The sequence below is a fragment of the Typopeltis vanoorti genome, chromosome 3 (genome assembly GCF_054136105.1).
Source record: "Typopeltis vanoorti isolate ZY-2024b chromosome 3, IOZ_Tvanoo_1.0, whole genome shotgun sequence".
NCBI lineage: Eukaryota > Metazoa > Arthropoda > Arachnida > Uropygi > Thelyphonidae > Typopeltis > Typopeltis vanoorti.
Window position 1 is genome coordinate 93,262,309 of NC_143551.1, and position 16,681 is coordinate 93,278,989.

The window sequence follows — 16,681 nt, forward strand, 5'->3', positions numbered from 1 at the left end:
GATCTCATCCAAGCCAAATTCCCTCCTGATATTTCAGCCCTATTTCAGTTCACCATGAACTCAGGCTGTTTCGTTTGGCAAGGAAAATTCTACAAACAGATAGAGTGGGATAGCCATGAATGCTCCACTCTCTCTCTCCACCCCTGGCCAACTCCTTTATGGAGATCTTTGGAAAAAAAAAAAAAAAAGCCTTAAACTCTGCCCCATATAAACCCACTGTTTGGCTATGCTATGTGGATGATGTGTTACCATTTGTTCAGATGGGCTGGATACACTCCACAATTTCTCAACACACTTAAACAATCAACATCCCATTATCCAGTTTATCTTGGAAAAGGAAAACAACAACAGTCCTTTCTCCTGGACATCAGAATTAGTGGTAGTCATGGATACAAATAACTTGGGGGAAAAAAAAATGTTGTTAGAGACTTGAGGAAGTTGTTGCAGCAGGTAAAGAAATAATATTGTTGTTGGAAAAGTCATTAGCCTGTTGTCAAGATATGACAATAGTAAACTGACAAGGAGACCAGAAATAATTAATACTAAGATGGCTGAGTTGTGTGAGGTAAAGTGGGTTCAATTTGTAAATCTATAAAGTGAATTTGAAGGGAAGTTGGAATGGTTTAAAGTTGGTGGATTGCATTTTAATGGGTTTGGTGTTGGGCATTTAGAAAGGCAGTTGTTTTCCGAGAAGGCACATAATCAAGAAGTTAATCTAGTAAAGGATCAGAGTCTCCTTGTGAAATAGGATAGCACAAATCAACAGATTGTATGACAGGAGAAAGATGGATATGAAGTTGAAGATGTGATGGCAGCAGCACAAGATAATGGAATACCTAAAGGTGAGGATGAGACAGGTATGAGTGGAAATCAGAGTCAGGATAAGGGAAACGGGAGTGGTCAAACAAAGAGAGAGGTGTGGTATAGCAGCTAGAATAGAGAATGTTAGTGCTGTTAGAATGGCCTCAAAGACACAGAGATTGTTATGTTTGTACACAAACATAAGGAGTATTCAAAACAAGAGAGCTGAGTTGTTACATTTATTGAGTCAGTATGCCCAAAGATAATTGGAATAAGTGAAACTTGGTTGTCTGGGTAGGATGTGATGTCGGGAATAGAAATGGGAGGATGTATCATTTTCCAGAAGGATAAAAATATGAAAAGAGGATGGATGAGTACTGTTAATGATTGTAGAGGAATTGTGTGTCCACAAAGTGTGGAAGTTGATAGTGCATGCACAGATTTTGAATCTGTGTGGCGTGGAGTTGAAATTAACAGGTAGCTAGTCAATATCCATTTACCATCCAGCTTGAAACCTAGTGGATTACCCCCCCCCCCCCAACTATCTATATTTGTCCATTGGAACAACCTCCATCATTCTGCCTTCCCCAAAGACCACAATTTTCAGATTTCAAGAAGAATAACAATAGAGTCTTCTTCTTTCTTCTTAGCCTCTTACTCTCACAGATACTTATGTGCTTTCTTGTTTATGTATGGATTTGACAGTGATAAGATGTTGTTATAGGCCAGGGAATGTAGAGTATACTGATTGTGAAATGTTTAGCAAATTGGTTGGGCATATATAAAGAAGGTGACCCTGATGGGAGACTTTAATTACAGGAATATAAAAGGAAGATGGAGATAGTGCTTGTGAACAAGGAGAGTGAGATTGTTGAGTTTCTAAGAGGAGTATCTTAAGCAGCATGTGACTGAAGCAAATAGACTCTTTAATGTTTTTGAATTGGTGATAACTACCTAAGACATAGTTGTTAATGAGGTTCTGACACTGCCGCCGGCTGGGTAGAGTGATCATGAGGTACTTATTTTGAAAGTGGTAAAACAAGAAAAGGTTACTGCCAAAAATGGACATATGTGAAGTATAAAGCGATTAGCGTCAGTACGTTGGGTAGATGAACTGAGCAGAAAAGATATTGACAATGCATGAAAATTCACAAGGCAGTATCTGACAAAAGCAATGTATACCAATGGTTAAATGAGTAAATGGAGTGGGAGTGAAATGGAGGAACAGTGAAATCAAGCAAGCTCGGTTGGAAAAGAAAATTCCATCAAGAAGGAACAAGACTTGGTGGTGATCGGATACATGAAGAATATAAAGTGCAGGCTATTAAGGTGATGAGCATGGTAAAGAAAGAAAAGGTGCAGTATGAAAAGAGATTGGCTGGTCAGGACAAGGTTAATTCAAGGGAATTTTTCTGTTTTATGGCAAGGAAGAGAAATAATAGTCATGGCAGGTTGACACTTGCAGATAGTCATGTCGCAGAATTACAATTGCAAAGGATATAGCTGAATTATTAATTATTGAATGAGCACTTTATCAGTGTATATCATGCTGGTGTAAATGATGCAGAGCAATATATATACATATATATAGAAGGGAGTGAAGTATTAGGAGAATTGGAAGTGAAACAATCATTCGATTGGAGTGAAGCAATTGGAGGTGTATCAGATGTTGATTGGGTCAGATGTTAATAAGGTTGTGGTAATGGATGACATATCACCACATACTCTTAAATAATATGCACAATAATATGCCTAAGTAGTGAACTCCATAAGCATGGTTCTGGGACAGAAGGTTCCAATTATAGACCATACTGTATAACTGCAGTTGTGGTCAAGGTGTTGGAGAGATTGGTAATGGACAGAATACAGGATTGGGTTAATGGATTTGGAATTCTTAATTATAGTCAGCATAAAGGGTGGATCTTGTTTTAGCTACTTGCTTGCATTTTATGATAGGGTAATGAGTGTGTTAGACAAGGGAGAATCATACACAGTGATATTCTTGGACTTTGCAAAAGTGTTTGATAGATTACTACATGATAAATTGGTATACAATCTGTATAGAATGGGAATGGATAGTATATTGGTTAGGTGGATCGGAGATTAGCTCTGAACAATACCAGCAAGTTGTGTATGATGGAGCAGTGTCTCAAAAAAAGGAGGGTAACCAGTGGCATGCCCCCCATAATTCTTTTCTTGGGTGCCTGCTATTTAACTTGTTTGTAAATGATGTATCATGCAGCTGCCTGGGGATTTTCAGTTGTTGTTGATGATGCAAAATTGGGGAGAATTACAAGTACCACACTGCTGATGTTAATTCCCTTCAGGAAGATTTGAATAGACTTTTGATTTGAAGAAACGAGTGGGGTTGTAGTTTAATATTAATAAGTGCAAGGTGTTGCATTTTGCAGAAATATAAGACTGTGTACTATATTTATGGTGCTGTACTGCAGGAATGATGATGAGATTTGAGATTTGGGAGTGATTGTTAACAGTAGTTTGAAGTTTATAGGACATATTGCAAGACGAGTGATTAATACAATGAGTGATTAATACAATATTAGGCCTTTGGAATTCTGGCTATGAAAAGAGAGAGAGAGAGGTTGAAGAAATGTGGATTATTGTAAAGTATGGTGGATAGGAGGAAGAGAGGCAATATGATAGAGACTTTTAAGTTAGTGAGAAGATTTTATTGGATTAATCCAGAGGGGATTATAAAAAGAGTAGAAGGTGAGAGTGAAAGAACCAGGGGCCATCCCTGGAAGTTATGTAAGAGTATGGCAAAGAGTAGATTTTTTACATGTCAAATTGTCAATGAATGGAACGCATTACCAAAATATGTTGTTAATGCAAGGAGTGTTAAGGATTTTACGATCTGATATGATAAATATGTTGTCATTTGAATGAGCCTCCCATAATGAGTCTGCTCACTCCATGAAGTGTGCAATAATAATAATAATAATAACATTCATTCCAAGCCTTCAGTGTGATACAGATTATGTTGCTGATATGGCAAGGACCAATAATTCCAAGTTCCAAGAAATTATCATGAAAATGAATGCTATTCACTAAATGATACAACTCATGCAATAAATGAATAGCATCCATAGTATCTCTAAAATTGCAACCCAAAAGCAGAAGTTCAACAGGTGAGAAAGGATTGAGAGAGGCCGTGCATTTGATGTGATCTGACATAAGTTCGAAACTAGCATGACAAAATATGCTTCTGTCTTCTTGCCTATAGCAACAAATGCTGCTATAAGAGAAGAGAGTGAAGAAAGAGGCACATAGACAAGTTGGCCTAGTGGTTAATGTACTCATGCTCTGACCAACAGTCTGTGGGTTTCAATCCTACCATTTATGTTTGTGAATGGCCTTAGGTAGGAGATGAATTTCATTGCTCAGTGTGAAACCACTGCTCTGCTTACCGAAAGCCTGAAGTGGCTTCATAATGTTTCTTGCCTGGTCTCAAGAGTAAGATTTCCAGATTATGTAAAAGATACAAAAAAATTCTTTTGCGGCAACATACTGCAGGATGATGATGAAATTCGAGATTTGGGAGTGATTGTTTACAGTAGGTTGAAGTTTATAGGACATATTGCAAGTTTTACAAAGGCTGCACATTGTAGTGCCGTTATTATAAGAAGTACTCTAATGGATAAGGAAGTGGTTGTACCACTGTATAAGCATTGAACATCAGGCAAAACTTGGACTATTGTGCTCAGATTTGGTCACCTGGTTTTCAGCATGATGTGGAAACATTGGAGAAAGAGGCGTCCTGTTGTTGTGTACTGGCAGATTAGCTCAATAAGTCCAAAGTAGTCCATTATTATGGGAGCTTTAACTATGGGAATATAGATCAGAAGGTGAGAAAAGATACATGAGTGAAGGAAATGGAATTCACTGCTTCTGAGAGATAATTAAGTAAATCAGCATGTGATAAAAGTCACTTGGGGCTTAAATGTGATGATCTGGTGATCATATCAGAGGATTTATCAATAACCAAGGTACTCTGCTGAATGGGAAGAGTGATCATGCATCATTATTGTATATTCATATTCATATTCATATTGTATATTCATATTCAGCCCCCGCCCCTAACCTAAGGGGCGGGGGGCTGAATATGTGGAATTTTTATTTAAAAAAGGAGTGAGGAGTATGTTACAGCAATAAAGTGGATAGTGGTTTTACTCTCCTGCTAATAGGTGGTGGATTTGCATCTTAACTGTGGACATTTGAAATTTGTTACTAGGTGTGAGACAGTATATCCACTCTGCTTGTTGGAGGCTTGAAGTGTCTTGAAAAAGGTTTTGTGTTTAGAGATCAGGTTTTCTGGATTAGCTAACCTTAGTCTGTCCACAGTACTAATGTATGAGAGATTACAGTCTTTCATTAAAAGATTCACATTAAAAAATGTGCATGTGTGTGTGTGGGCAGGGAGTAGGAACTGGAGAGCAGTGATTATGCAAATTTAGGAAGTAGTTTAGGTCATTGCGATGGCTATAAGAAAATGCAAGGGAAGGATTTTAGAAATGGATAGGAAATGTAAGAGTTTACTACTTGGTGGAGGACCTGTGACAGTGATAATAATATATCTTGGTCACTAGTATTTTCTCTTACAGCAGTGCTCTGAGATATATATGTTGTTCTGATTATTTAAGGTATAGTTTTATACTAATGCAATAATAATAGTCAAAGTGCAGCATATATTTTTGAGAAAGGCCAGTCAATTAAGTGAATTCATCATTCATTCCATCAAGAATATTCCCTAGAGCCACTTTTATGATGACATGCTTGTGCCTAATTACCTAATAGTAAGAAGTTGTTTAGCAACTCTTTGAATTGTACAGCATAAGGGATACATCAGATTTATTTATTTATTATAAAAATCCATGTCAAATCATGTCCTAGACAAGGATCATGATATTGAATAAAAAGTACTTCTGTGCTCCATAAAACTAAGTTCATATTTGAAAAGTTTTTCAAAGAAACAGAGTAGGCTATCAATAGTCATCCAAATTTATTATTATTATTATTATTATTATTATTATTATTATTATTATTATTCAGGCCTCCATGGAGTTGAAAGACACATCGTGGGAGGTCCTTCCTAAGAATATAAAGTCTGTCAAGACTCATCGAGGGGAGATCCCCCTAAGAATATAAAGTCTGTCAAGACTCATCGAGGGGAGATCCCCCTAAGAAACACAAAGTCTATCATACCACTCCTTAAACTCATTGACCGTTCTCACTCTCGCTACTCCATCAGGCAATGCATTCCATGGTTCAACCACCCTCCACGCAAAGAAGCCACTCCTCACCCTCTTGCTCACAGTTTCCTTGCGTAACTTCCAGGGATGGCCTCTCATCATCACTCCTTCCCGCTGTTCAACCAAGCGAAAGAACTCCCCAGTGTCAACCCTGTAACCACCTCTCAACAGTTTAAAAGTCTCAATCATATCACCTCTCCTTCTTCTATCCACCAAACTCTGCAGTCCACATTCCCTCAGCCAATCCTCGTAACTATCCTTGTACAGTCCTTAAACCATCTTTGTTCATCCGTCTTTGTATCCTTTCCACAGTTAATTTATCCCCTTCAAATCCTGGAGACCAAATCTGAGAACAATAGTCCAAGTGTGATCTGATCAGAGACTTATACAACGGAATGATAACCCTCTTATCTCTGCAGGTCAGTGCCCTTCTCATAATTGCAGCAATCCTCTGTGTTACCTTCACCACCTTTGCAATATGTCCCCTAAACTTCAGGTTTCTATCAATCATCAACCCTAGATCTCTTGTCTCCCATACTTCCTCCAGTATAACTCCTCCCATAGAGTATGCTGCATCCCATCGATGTTTCCCAAACCTCAAGACCTTACATTTTGCTGCATTAAACTGACACTCCCCCATTCATTTGCCCATCTATCTAGCTTATTCAAATCCTCTTGCAGGGCTACCACATCTGCACTATTACTAATAATCCTTCCTAGCTTCGCATCATCCGCAAACAACTGAATATCCCCTTGCAATCCACTGACAATGTCATTGATATAAAGGTTAAACAATATAGGTCCTAGTACTGAGCCCTGTGGGACCCCACTTGTAACCCTCTGCTTCCTTGAAACTGCTCCACCATACACAACTCTCTGATACCTATCAGACAGCCAATCCTGAATCCAGTTGACCAATCTGATATCCAGACCCATGTGCTGCAACTTAAATATCAGCTTATCATGTGGCACTCTGTCAAATGCCTTTGCTAAGTCTAAGAAAATTGCAGTATATGCCTTTCCCTCATCTAATGTTCTTGTAACTTTATTATAAAAGGCTAGCATATTGCTAAACAAGAGTGCCCTTTCACAAATCCATGTTGACTCTCAATGATAACATTACCCTCATCTGTCCAATGTTGTATACAGTCCCTAACTAATTTCTCCAACATCTTAACAACAAATGACACACAAACTGGCCTATAATTAGACACTTCCAGTCTGCTATTGCCATTATGCAATGGCACTATCTTACCTTCCTTCCATTACCTGGGCACCTTTCCTGTAGCCAGAATTTCATTGAAAAGCCAGGTCAAAGGCACTGTCAGTTTCCTAGCACAGTCTCTCAAAACTCGTGGTGAAATACCATCCAGTCTCACAGCTTTACTGACATCCAGAGTACTCAGTATCTGAAACACACTCTCCTCCTGTACCTCTAAACCTCGAACCAGCCCTATCCCTCTAGCATTAAAACTGACTCCTCTATGATGAAATACTCCAATAAAGTGTTCATTGAATAATTCCACTAAGTTCTCTGCATCAGTCACTCTATTCCCATTTTTATCCCACAATATCTTCTTCCACAGTCATTTCTCCTCCAACTGGGCACATTTGATTAAGAATAACAGTTTGAATGTCTTTTCAATATTAACCACCTGTTCCAGAACAGTAAGCCCCCCCCCCCCCACTAGAGGAGCATGCCTAGTTTCCAATTCTTTGAAAATATTAATGTATAACAAAGCTATTTCTGTCTACTTTTTTAGTTAATTCTGTTTAAATTTTGAAATATATATCAGTAAATGACATTTTTTAGCAAAATTTAAAAAAAGGCTAATTTTAATGTTTTTTTTATTTATATTTCAGGAGAATAAACAAGATAACTATTCAAGAGGAGAAGGTAGAGATAAATATGTAACTTTGACAGAGTCTGCATTATTGACAGAATCAGGCTATGAAGTTGAAAATCATCAGAATTCTTCAGTAATGAACATTTATGATGCTGTCTCTGAAAATGAAGTTATTGAGACTACTGAGTGGGTTACAGAGAACAAAACAGATGCCTTATGGACTGAAAATTCAATATTGTCTCATGAATTAGGAAAGAACCAAATTTTAAGTACTGTTAGTGCCATATCTTTATCTAGTAATAATGTGGAAGTTTATGGTTCTGAGTCATTTACTGTACATGCAAGTATTAGTAACTCTAGTATAGATGCTTTGCATTCTGGTTTTAATAACAGTAAAATGGTAACTTCCTATTTTAGCAATTCTACAACTGAAAACAGTACAAGTCCAGAATTTCAAAGTTCCCTTTTCAATATAACTGCAATCAAAGATCAAGTAGAAACTTCTGCTTATGCCATCTCAACTAATTCCCCTTCAGAGAAAATTGCCATGGTAGATTCTAGTACATTGCATGTCTCTAATTATACCCAGCATTTGGAGCTTATTAATGATGAGGATGTTTCTACTATATCTACTCAGTCAACAATACTTGATGATTCATTGACTACTGAAAATGCATTAGAACACCAAACTTATGAACAGATTACATCTCTTGATAATTATACTAGAAAATCTACAGAATTGCATATATCTTTTGAACATAATAACATTACTGAGACATCCGGAACCGATGGCCTAGTAAAAGGTGATGGTATTTCTATCACAGGAATTGATGAACAGGTAACATATGATATCCCTTCATCTTCAGTGTTATCATTAGTTGATGATTATACAAGCACTGTAACTGCAGTTTATGAAAATAGTCATTCTTCTTATGCTGTTGAAGCTGAAAATGCAAATTTTTCAACTGCTGCTCATCAGGACACTTATACATTATTTGATGGTCAAGTTATAAATGGGCACAATCCACCAGCTGATCAAGACATATCTACATCTTTTGTTAACAAAGTTACTGCCATAAATACTCAAGCCACCACTATTCAGGATGCATATGAGACATTTAATAGTGACATTACTGATATAGATGTATTGAATGCTTCCAATGAAGTTCCGTATACATCCTTTTTAGATGACAGTGTTACAGTCAGTACAGCTGTACATCAAGATTCACATGAACTGTTTCGTATTAATGTTACCAGTACACCTATTCCAAATGTTTCTCATCAGGATGCTTTTGTGTTCGATGATGACATTAATACATCTACTTTAATTAATGATCTTCAAAATATACATACATCTTTGAATGATGAAATTTCTAGTGCAAATTCTCGATTTGTTACTCCTCAGGGTATGGATTTATCATTTGCTAATGAAGGTACTTCAGATGCTATAACTGCTCCTCAAGATATGTATTATTCTTTTGATAGTGAAATTACTAGTACATATGCTCCAGATGTTGATCAGCAAGATATCCAGGAATCATTCGATAGTGAACATGCTAATACAAATACCTTGAAATCCTCTGCTTATTCTACTGAAAGAACTTCGTTATCATATGATAAGAAGCAAACTGAATATTTCCGGCCCCTTCATTTACCTACTGAAAACTTAACTGAACTGAGAGATGACACAGCCACTATACCAAATGGTACATTCCAAAAGGAGGTCACAACTACCACTAATAATAATGTCTATTCCATAATTCAAACAGAAAATTTCACTTCCTCACATATCTTGTCACATGCTGAACAGATTCATTCTACTTCTGCAGAAGATGCTACAGATAGTGCATATTTCCATAGAGTAACAGCCACTGCAATAAACTATCCAACTGATTCATTAGAAGATATAATTCATGTACATAATGGTCAGGTGTCTCAGGATATTGATAATTCTGAACTGCTCTCAACTGTTAGTTTGAATATTATTACTGAAGACAATTCATCTCAGACATCAGTGAACAGTGAATCGAACATTACTAAATGGATGCAAGAGGATGAGTCAGAGCAAGTTTCATCTACAGAATTTGCTACTGGTGCAACACCATCTCTGACAAAAAATACTAAGTTATTTTCAGTACCAGTTACACAAACACAGAATGTTTCTGAAATTTCTGTACTAGATGTTACAATGACAGATTCAAATTTAGCTGAATCAATTGCCTCGTCCACTTCAGAAATTTCATCAATTATGAGTGAAACAGCCACTTTCAAACCACTCATGAGATCAGAAAATATTACTTCTGAAATCACCAGAAATGTAGGAAATGACACTACCAGAATTTCCAGTACTACTTATTCCTCTATAGCTTCAATTACAACCTTAGATGAAGAAAATTCAAATCAGTTAAAGGAAAATGAACTGTCTGAATCTACTGCAAATACTGCAACAAATCTGCCAACCAGTTATGCTGTTTCAGCAGAAATCTTCACATCATTTACTCCATTATTCAGGACATTATTTGGAAAAGAAACTGCAGAGTTTACAGAAGAGTTTTCTTCTGAATCTCCTGCATTTGCTACTGAATCTAGTGTCATGACTCCTCAACCTGTTTCAATGCAAATTTTCACAAAAACTTTTCCATCTACACCATCTCCTATAAATACACATGCAGAAGAATCAAATGACTCATCTGAACATCATCTTTCTGTGAAATCTGCTATTACATCAGACATCACAACTATTAGCACATCTTTGGCTTCTTTTCAAATTGGATCATCAGGAAATGATTTATCTCATGAGACAGTGGACAAATCAACATTAACTCTTCCATCAGGTTAGTATGTGTTATATTGTAGGCAGTCTTGATAGTTGCTTATTTAATCCTGATTCCAGCTATTGTAAGAGAATCAAGGTACCAGTTTTTTTGGCTTTTTTATGCATCTTCAAGAGTTACATTTAATTCTTTGTGATTCTCCTACTGTTCTCCACCAGCTGTTGCTTATCTCTTGCTCTTGATTTTGTTGGATTTCATTCATTGATTAGCTTGGTTCATTGTTTTTTATTTCATCTCATTGTGTCCTGGCCATAATCGTTGTTTTTTAGACTCCATTCAGTTGGTATTGTAGCTGAGATATCTCAAATTAATGCAATTAGAATGCTCTTTGTTTTTCTGATGTCCTATATTTCTCTCATTTCAACAGGTATTTTCAAGCACTAGTAATCTTTTCTTTTCTTTTTTTTTTTAAATTTCAGTTTGTGTTTCCATATTTCCCTGATAGAGAACTATAGATCTAATCAGAATGTAGCATATCTAGATTTTTTTTTAATATATACATTGATTTGGTTCTTGCAAAATGTTTTTGAAAATTACTTGCTTTTTTTTTTTTTTTGTCTGACCAATATGTTCTATTTTACATTATCATTAACTGATTGTGGATTGTTAGTAGCCACATTCTTAACTTTTTGTTAAGTTTATGGTGCAGTCATCACATATGAATGCATTCCTCAGTGTGCTATAATACATAAGGATCCAATAATGACATGAACTGAGGAAGGTAAGTCGATTGCAAAAAAAAAAAAATAAAACTACATCATCTTATTTCCGATAACCACCAAGATATGTAACATGGATATGGAGTCATTTTTGCATAAGATCTGGCTGGTGCAACAAGGCACTGCAAAATTTTTTTGAATATATTCAAATTTTGTGAACACTAGGTGTAAGAGGATCACATTTCCATTTAATCCTGTGATATTAACTAAGTTATGATCATTATGTCCCAATTCCTGTGCTCTAAAATTTGTACAGTATCTGCAGACTTGTCAGTCTCCCCCAAAGCAGTCACTGTCCAAAGTAGCTGACAACTAATCAATGCCCAAAGAGTCATTGTCTGGAATCTGTCAAACTCTACCTGATAACCAAGCTGAACTTCAGCCTAGCACAACCAGAGGCAAGTCTGCTACTGCACCAGGCCTTCTCAGTGAAGTGGCAGACAAGCCACCAGAGCACATGGGCATACTGCTCTTTTCAGTGAACAAACAGAAGCCTTAAGAGAGAGAAAGCTCAACAGATCTCAGTATGGTGGCTGCTCTTTTAAGCAGGATACCCAGACCAGTACCTAGGTCATCTGCGGACGATTTGTTGCCTGCATGTCACACCCGAATGGTGCGGTGTAGGAAGAAGCTGCCACATAGCCTCAATGGCTGCCTTGATGCTTCCATTCTAGTGGTCTCAATTCCAGAGCGATCGCACCGTAACAGTACAAAAGCAACTCCGGCTAGCCCTGCGTTTTAACATGTGAAGCACAACCGGTATCATTGCAGTAGCTAGACGGGATTCTGACTTAAAGGCGTTCAGTCATAATCCCATGGATGGTAGCTTCGCACCACTGGTCACTCCACCAAGCATGTACCAAGTGTCTGAACCTGCGGTTCCTCTCGTACTGAGCAGGATTACTATCCCAACAACTAGTCATCAGTAGGGTAAAACTAGCCTGTCATCTTTATATGCAGGTTGAACTCTCTTGGCAATGTACTCCTGTCTCACATTTTTATTCGTATGGAGTTCCCTCCCTTTTCTCCCTCCCATCTCTATTGGGGCGAGTTGAGCCCCTTCATGGGGGGGGTTAAATATTTATGGCTGTAGATCCGTGTGTGTGTTCACAGGGCCGGTTTGCCTGCTTGCAGGATGAAAAACCCCAGATAAACTGGGGGGGAAAACCCTGCTGTCCACGCCCAAGACCAGCTAACTTGGCTGTGGCTGAGGAAGATCCTTAAGCTCCTCACGTCGGTGACGGGAATCGAACTCAGGACACTCCTTCCCCAGGCATATGGTTGCGAAGCACATAGCCACTAGGCTAACCGCACGGACCCCTGTCTCGCATTAAAAACCTAAAGACGTTCAGTCCTTAATGTCCCGTGGTACATGAACCTAAAGTCATTCAGTTCATGCAGTTACCACAGTATGACTATTAGGCATACTTGCCAGCACAAAATAATAACTAATTATAATATAATACACGCTTAATGTTTGTGCTGTCACTAACACTAGGACAAGCACCGGCCATGTATTTGGCCCAAAATTTGCACTGTTACTGTATTTTATATATTTGACCAAGCACATGACTTGGTCTTTTTCCATCTTAACCTAACTTACATACTACCTTAAGATTAACTTAAATCTAAAAGCTATATTCCCAACTACCCCTATTAGGGAAACACAAGCACATTTATAATTCTTCTCACAGAGTAGTTAATTACTGGTCCTGTCAACCCTTCGAGTCCCACAATCCACAAACCACTGAGAACGGCAATGCCTGTGAGTGAGAATAAAAACTCCCTACGGAGTATGTGCATAGGGGCACAGTGAGAGTCTTTAAGGATACTCCCACCTCTTCCCAACTGTAGCAATGGTCAGTAGATAGCCAATTGCTTATGATAAGCTCGTGTGTGTAGGTGCATGGGCAGGATGGCAATTCCTCACACTTCTAAGAGTAGCACTCGGCATTCTCTCTACGATATACTCAAACGAGTTGTGCCGGACCTGGTCTTCTACCAGGAATTTTTGGTACATGCTATTTAATACTCCAGGGTACCCGCAAGCACCCTCTAATAATATATCCTCTCCTAGGAGAAATCAGTGAAAATTGGCTAGCTATCAAGAACAGTTGAACCAGGGCTCCATTCAACATGTCTACCTCAAGGAGAGTCATGTTTACTTCTGCCAATTACCTGCAATCTTCATTGATATTCTTTCACTTAACCATTCAGACCACTCGGCACAAATCACATTGGTGGCAACACCTCTCAAAAGCCAGTTTGCAATATGGTTTATTTTAATTAGATAGATCCCCTGGTCTGTGCCAGTTCTGAGTTGGCTGTTAGTTGCTGGCAGAAATGGTTCCATGCCAGACGGGCCATCTGGCACGCAGTGCAGCTGAGGTATTCCACGAGAAGGCCCCGACACTAGTCCAGGCTCAACCGTTCGATCACTGGACAGTTTCGCCCAGTCCCAGTGCAGTGCCATACCCACTTCGGACCCCAGCCCAGTCCTTGTCCCGAGGTGACGGATTCGTCTTGCTGACTTCCCTTACCTACATTATTCTATTGATTAGAGGCTGTTCACCTTGGAGACCTGCTGTAGATATGGGTATGGTCCAACACGAAAATCACACTCTCTCCCTCAGATTTTCAAGGGCTGACAGGAGTGCTCTGGACACCACAGGAGGCACAGTGGGAGCCAGACCTGGGAGAGAAATACCAAGGTTGAAGTAATGCAGAAGTCATATATATCTCACATAAAAGTAGCTAATAGGTGCTAGACCTTATTAATAAAAATCTCTGGATGAGAAAAAGACGCTGAAGGTTTTTTACCTTGGTTTTACTATACATTAAAGATACTAAGAAATTATATACAGGGGGTCCTTGACATGCGTCGTTCGACTTTACAGCGGTAATCCCATAAATAATTTAAAAATTAAATTTCGACTTGAAGCAGCACAATGTAAAATTCAAACGTCACAGGCGAACTTGTTTGTGAGCGTTACGCGACGTTTGTTTGGGAGAGGTGGCATCGCTTGGGTCCCAGCATACACTCTTTGGGTACCACGTGCTTTGTTTACATCCGCTCTCTCACTTTTATGTTTGTGTTTTTTTTTGTGACTTTTTACCCTTCAATATGGCTCCCAAACATAAGGCAGACTCTTCCGATGGCAGCGTGTCGAAGAAAAGGAAAGCCATTACATTAGAAGTGAAATTAGACATTATTAAAAGGTCAAAAAAAGGGAGAAATGCCAACGAACATTGGCCGCGTGTTGAACTTAAGTCATACCACAATCGGGACTATTATCAAGGATGAAGTTTGCATTCTTGAACATGTGAAAGGATTGACACCCATAAAATCGACTGGGATTACGAAAAAACGTAGTAGGCTCATGATTGAGATGGAAAGGCTTCTTGTTCTTTGGCTGGAAGACAGCATATCCCAATTAGCCTCATGTAATTCAAGAAAAGGCAAAAAGATTGTTTTATGTTTGTTTTTTTATTACAGTTTCATTTTTGTCATTTTTCTGTACTATACAGTAATTATGTTCTCCCTTTCATTTTCCCATGGCCTAGTTCTGTTTCTTGATATATACTTATGACTTTAGGGTGTTTTAGGTTAGATAAGTAACTTAGTCCATGGTAATTCCAATTTGCATCGAAAATCGCCTTACGTCGGTCCGTAGGAACGGATCTCCAACATAACTCGAGGACCCCCCCTGTACTTGGTTTTAATCCTTTACCCAAGAAAGCAAAACAATGTTTTAGACGTGAAATATATTCACATTTTGTGATGTTAAAATGTTTATATTATTATTATTGTTATTATTATATGGGCACCTCCATGGAATCCGAAGGCTCATCGCAAGAGAGTACATATATATACCCATAGAGGCAAGCTATGTTACATTTCATACAGGATGCCAAAAGGACAATGATTTGATCAACCACTACTGGCCTGATTTCTAGTGAAAAAAAAACAAAACAAAACAAAAAAAATACATCCAAGCTATATCCTATTTATTTATAACATGGTCAGAGAAAAAAATTCATATTAATACTTTTAATACAGCAGTAGTACTGGGACATGCCACTGGCTGCCTTCCGTTTTTGAGATACTGCTCCATCATACACAATTTGTATTATCGTTCAGAGCCAATCTCTGATTCATCTAACCAATATACTATCTATTCCCATCGTATGCAGCATGTACAACAACTTGTCATTATTATTATTATTATTCTTGCACCCTCCATGGGTGCAAGAATAATAATAATCAGCATCAGCAGACGCTTTTGCAAAGTCCACAAGTATTACTGTTTATGATTCTCCCTTATCTAACACATTCATTACCTTATCATAAAATGCATGTAAATTGCTAAAACTAGACCTACCCTTTACAAATCCATGCTGACCATCATAAAGAATGTTATGTCCATCAACCTAATCCTGTATTCTATTCCTAACCAATCTGTCCAACACCTTGACTACAATTGCACTTATATGGGGGGGGGGCTAAAAAATAGACATGCAGGAGTATCAAAGAGAACAGAATGTATGAGGAATTATGAGGCAGGTGTAAAGATGGTAAGGGATAAACATGAGAAGAGATTGGCTTTGAGATCCAAAGAAAATCCTAAGGAATTCTTCCATTATGTGGTCAGTAGGAGGAGAAATGATTGTGGAAGAATAACATTGTTGGATAAAAATGGGAATAGAGTGATTGATACAAAGGGTATAGTGGAGTTGTTCAATGAATACTTTATTGGAATATTTCATCGAGAAGTAGGTTTAATAGTAAAGGGATAGGGCAGGTTTGAGGTTTATAAGTGCAAGAAGAGAGTGTGTTTCAAATGCTGAATAATGGGACTGATTGGGATTTCACTATGGATTTTGATAGAACGTGCTAAAGAAATGACAGCTTCACTGACCTGGATTTTCAATGAAAGTCTAGCCATGAGAAAGTTATCCAAGGAGTGGAAGGAGGGTAGATAGTGCTGTTGCATAAGGATGGTAGCAGACTGGAAGTGTCAAACTATGGACCGGTATGTATTTCATCAGCAGTTGTTAAGATTTTGGAGAAATTTTGTTGGCCTGGTTGGCTGAGTGGTTAGTGTATCCAATCTCCAGCCAAAAAAAAAAAAAAAGGCTGTGGGTTTTAATCCTGCCGTGGGCATGAATGTTTGTGATTGTCTGTGAAAATACTAGTGGTGGTGGTGGCA

The 16,681-nt window shown here is 38.1% G+C and overlaps 1 protein-coding gene across 4 annotated transcripts in view; it reads left to right on the forward strand.

Moving 5' to 3' along the window:
* Positions 1-16,681, forward strand: part of LOC150108390 (uncharacterized) — a 192,679-nt gene that overhangs the window by 102,312 nt on the left and 73,686 nt on the right. For all 4 annotated transcript variants that reach the window (XM_090415798.1, XM_090415796.1, XM_090415797.1 and 1 more), the window contains exon 3: positions 7,935-10,752. In XM_090415798.1, coding sequence (XP_090271924.1) covers positions 7,935-10,752 — 2,818 coding nt within the window. The remainder of the gene's footprint in view (positions 1-7,934; positions 10,753-16,681) is intronic.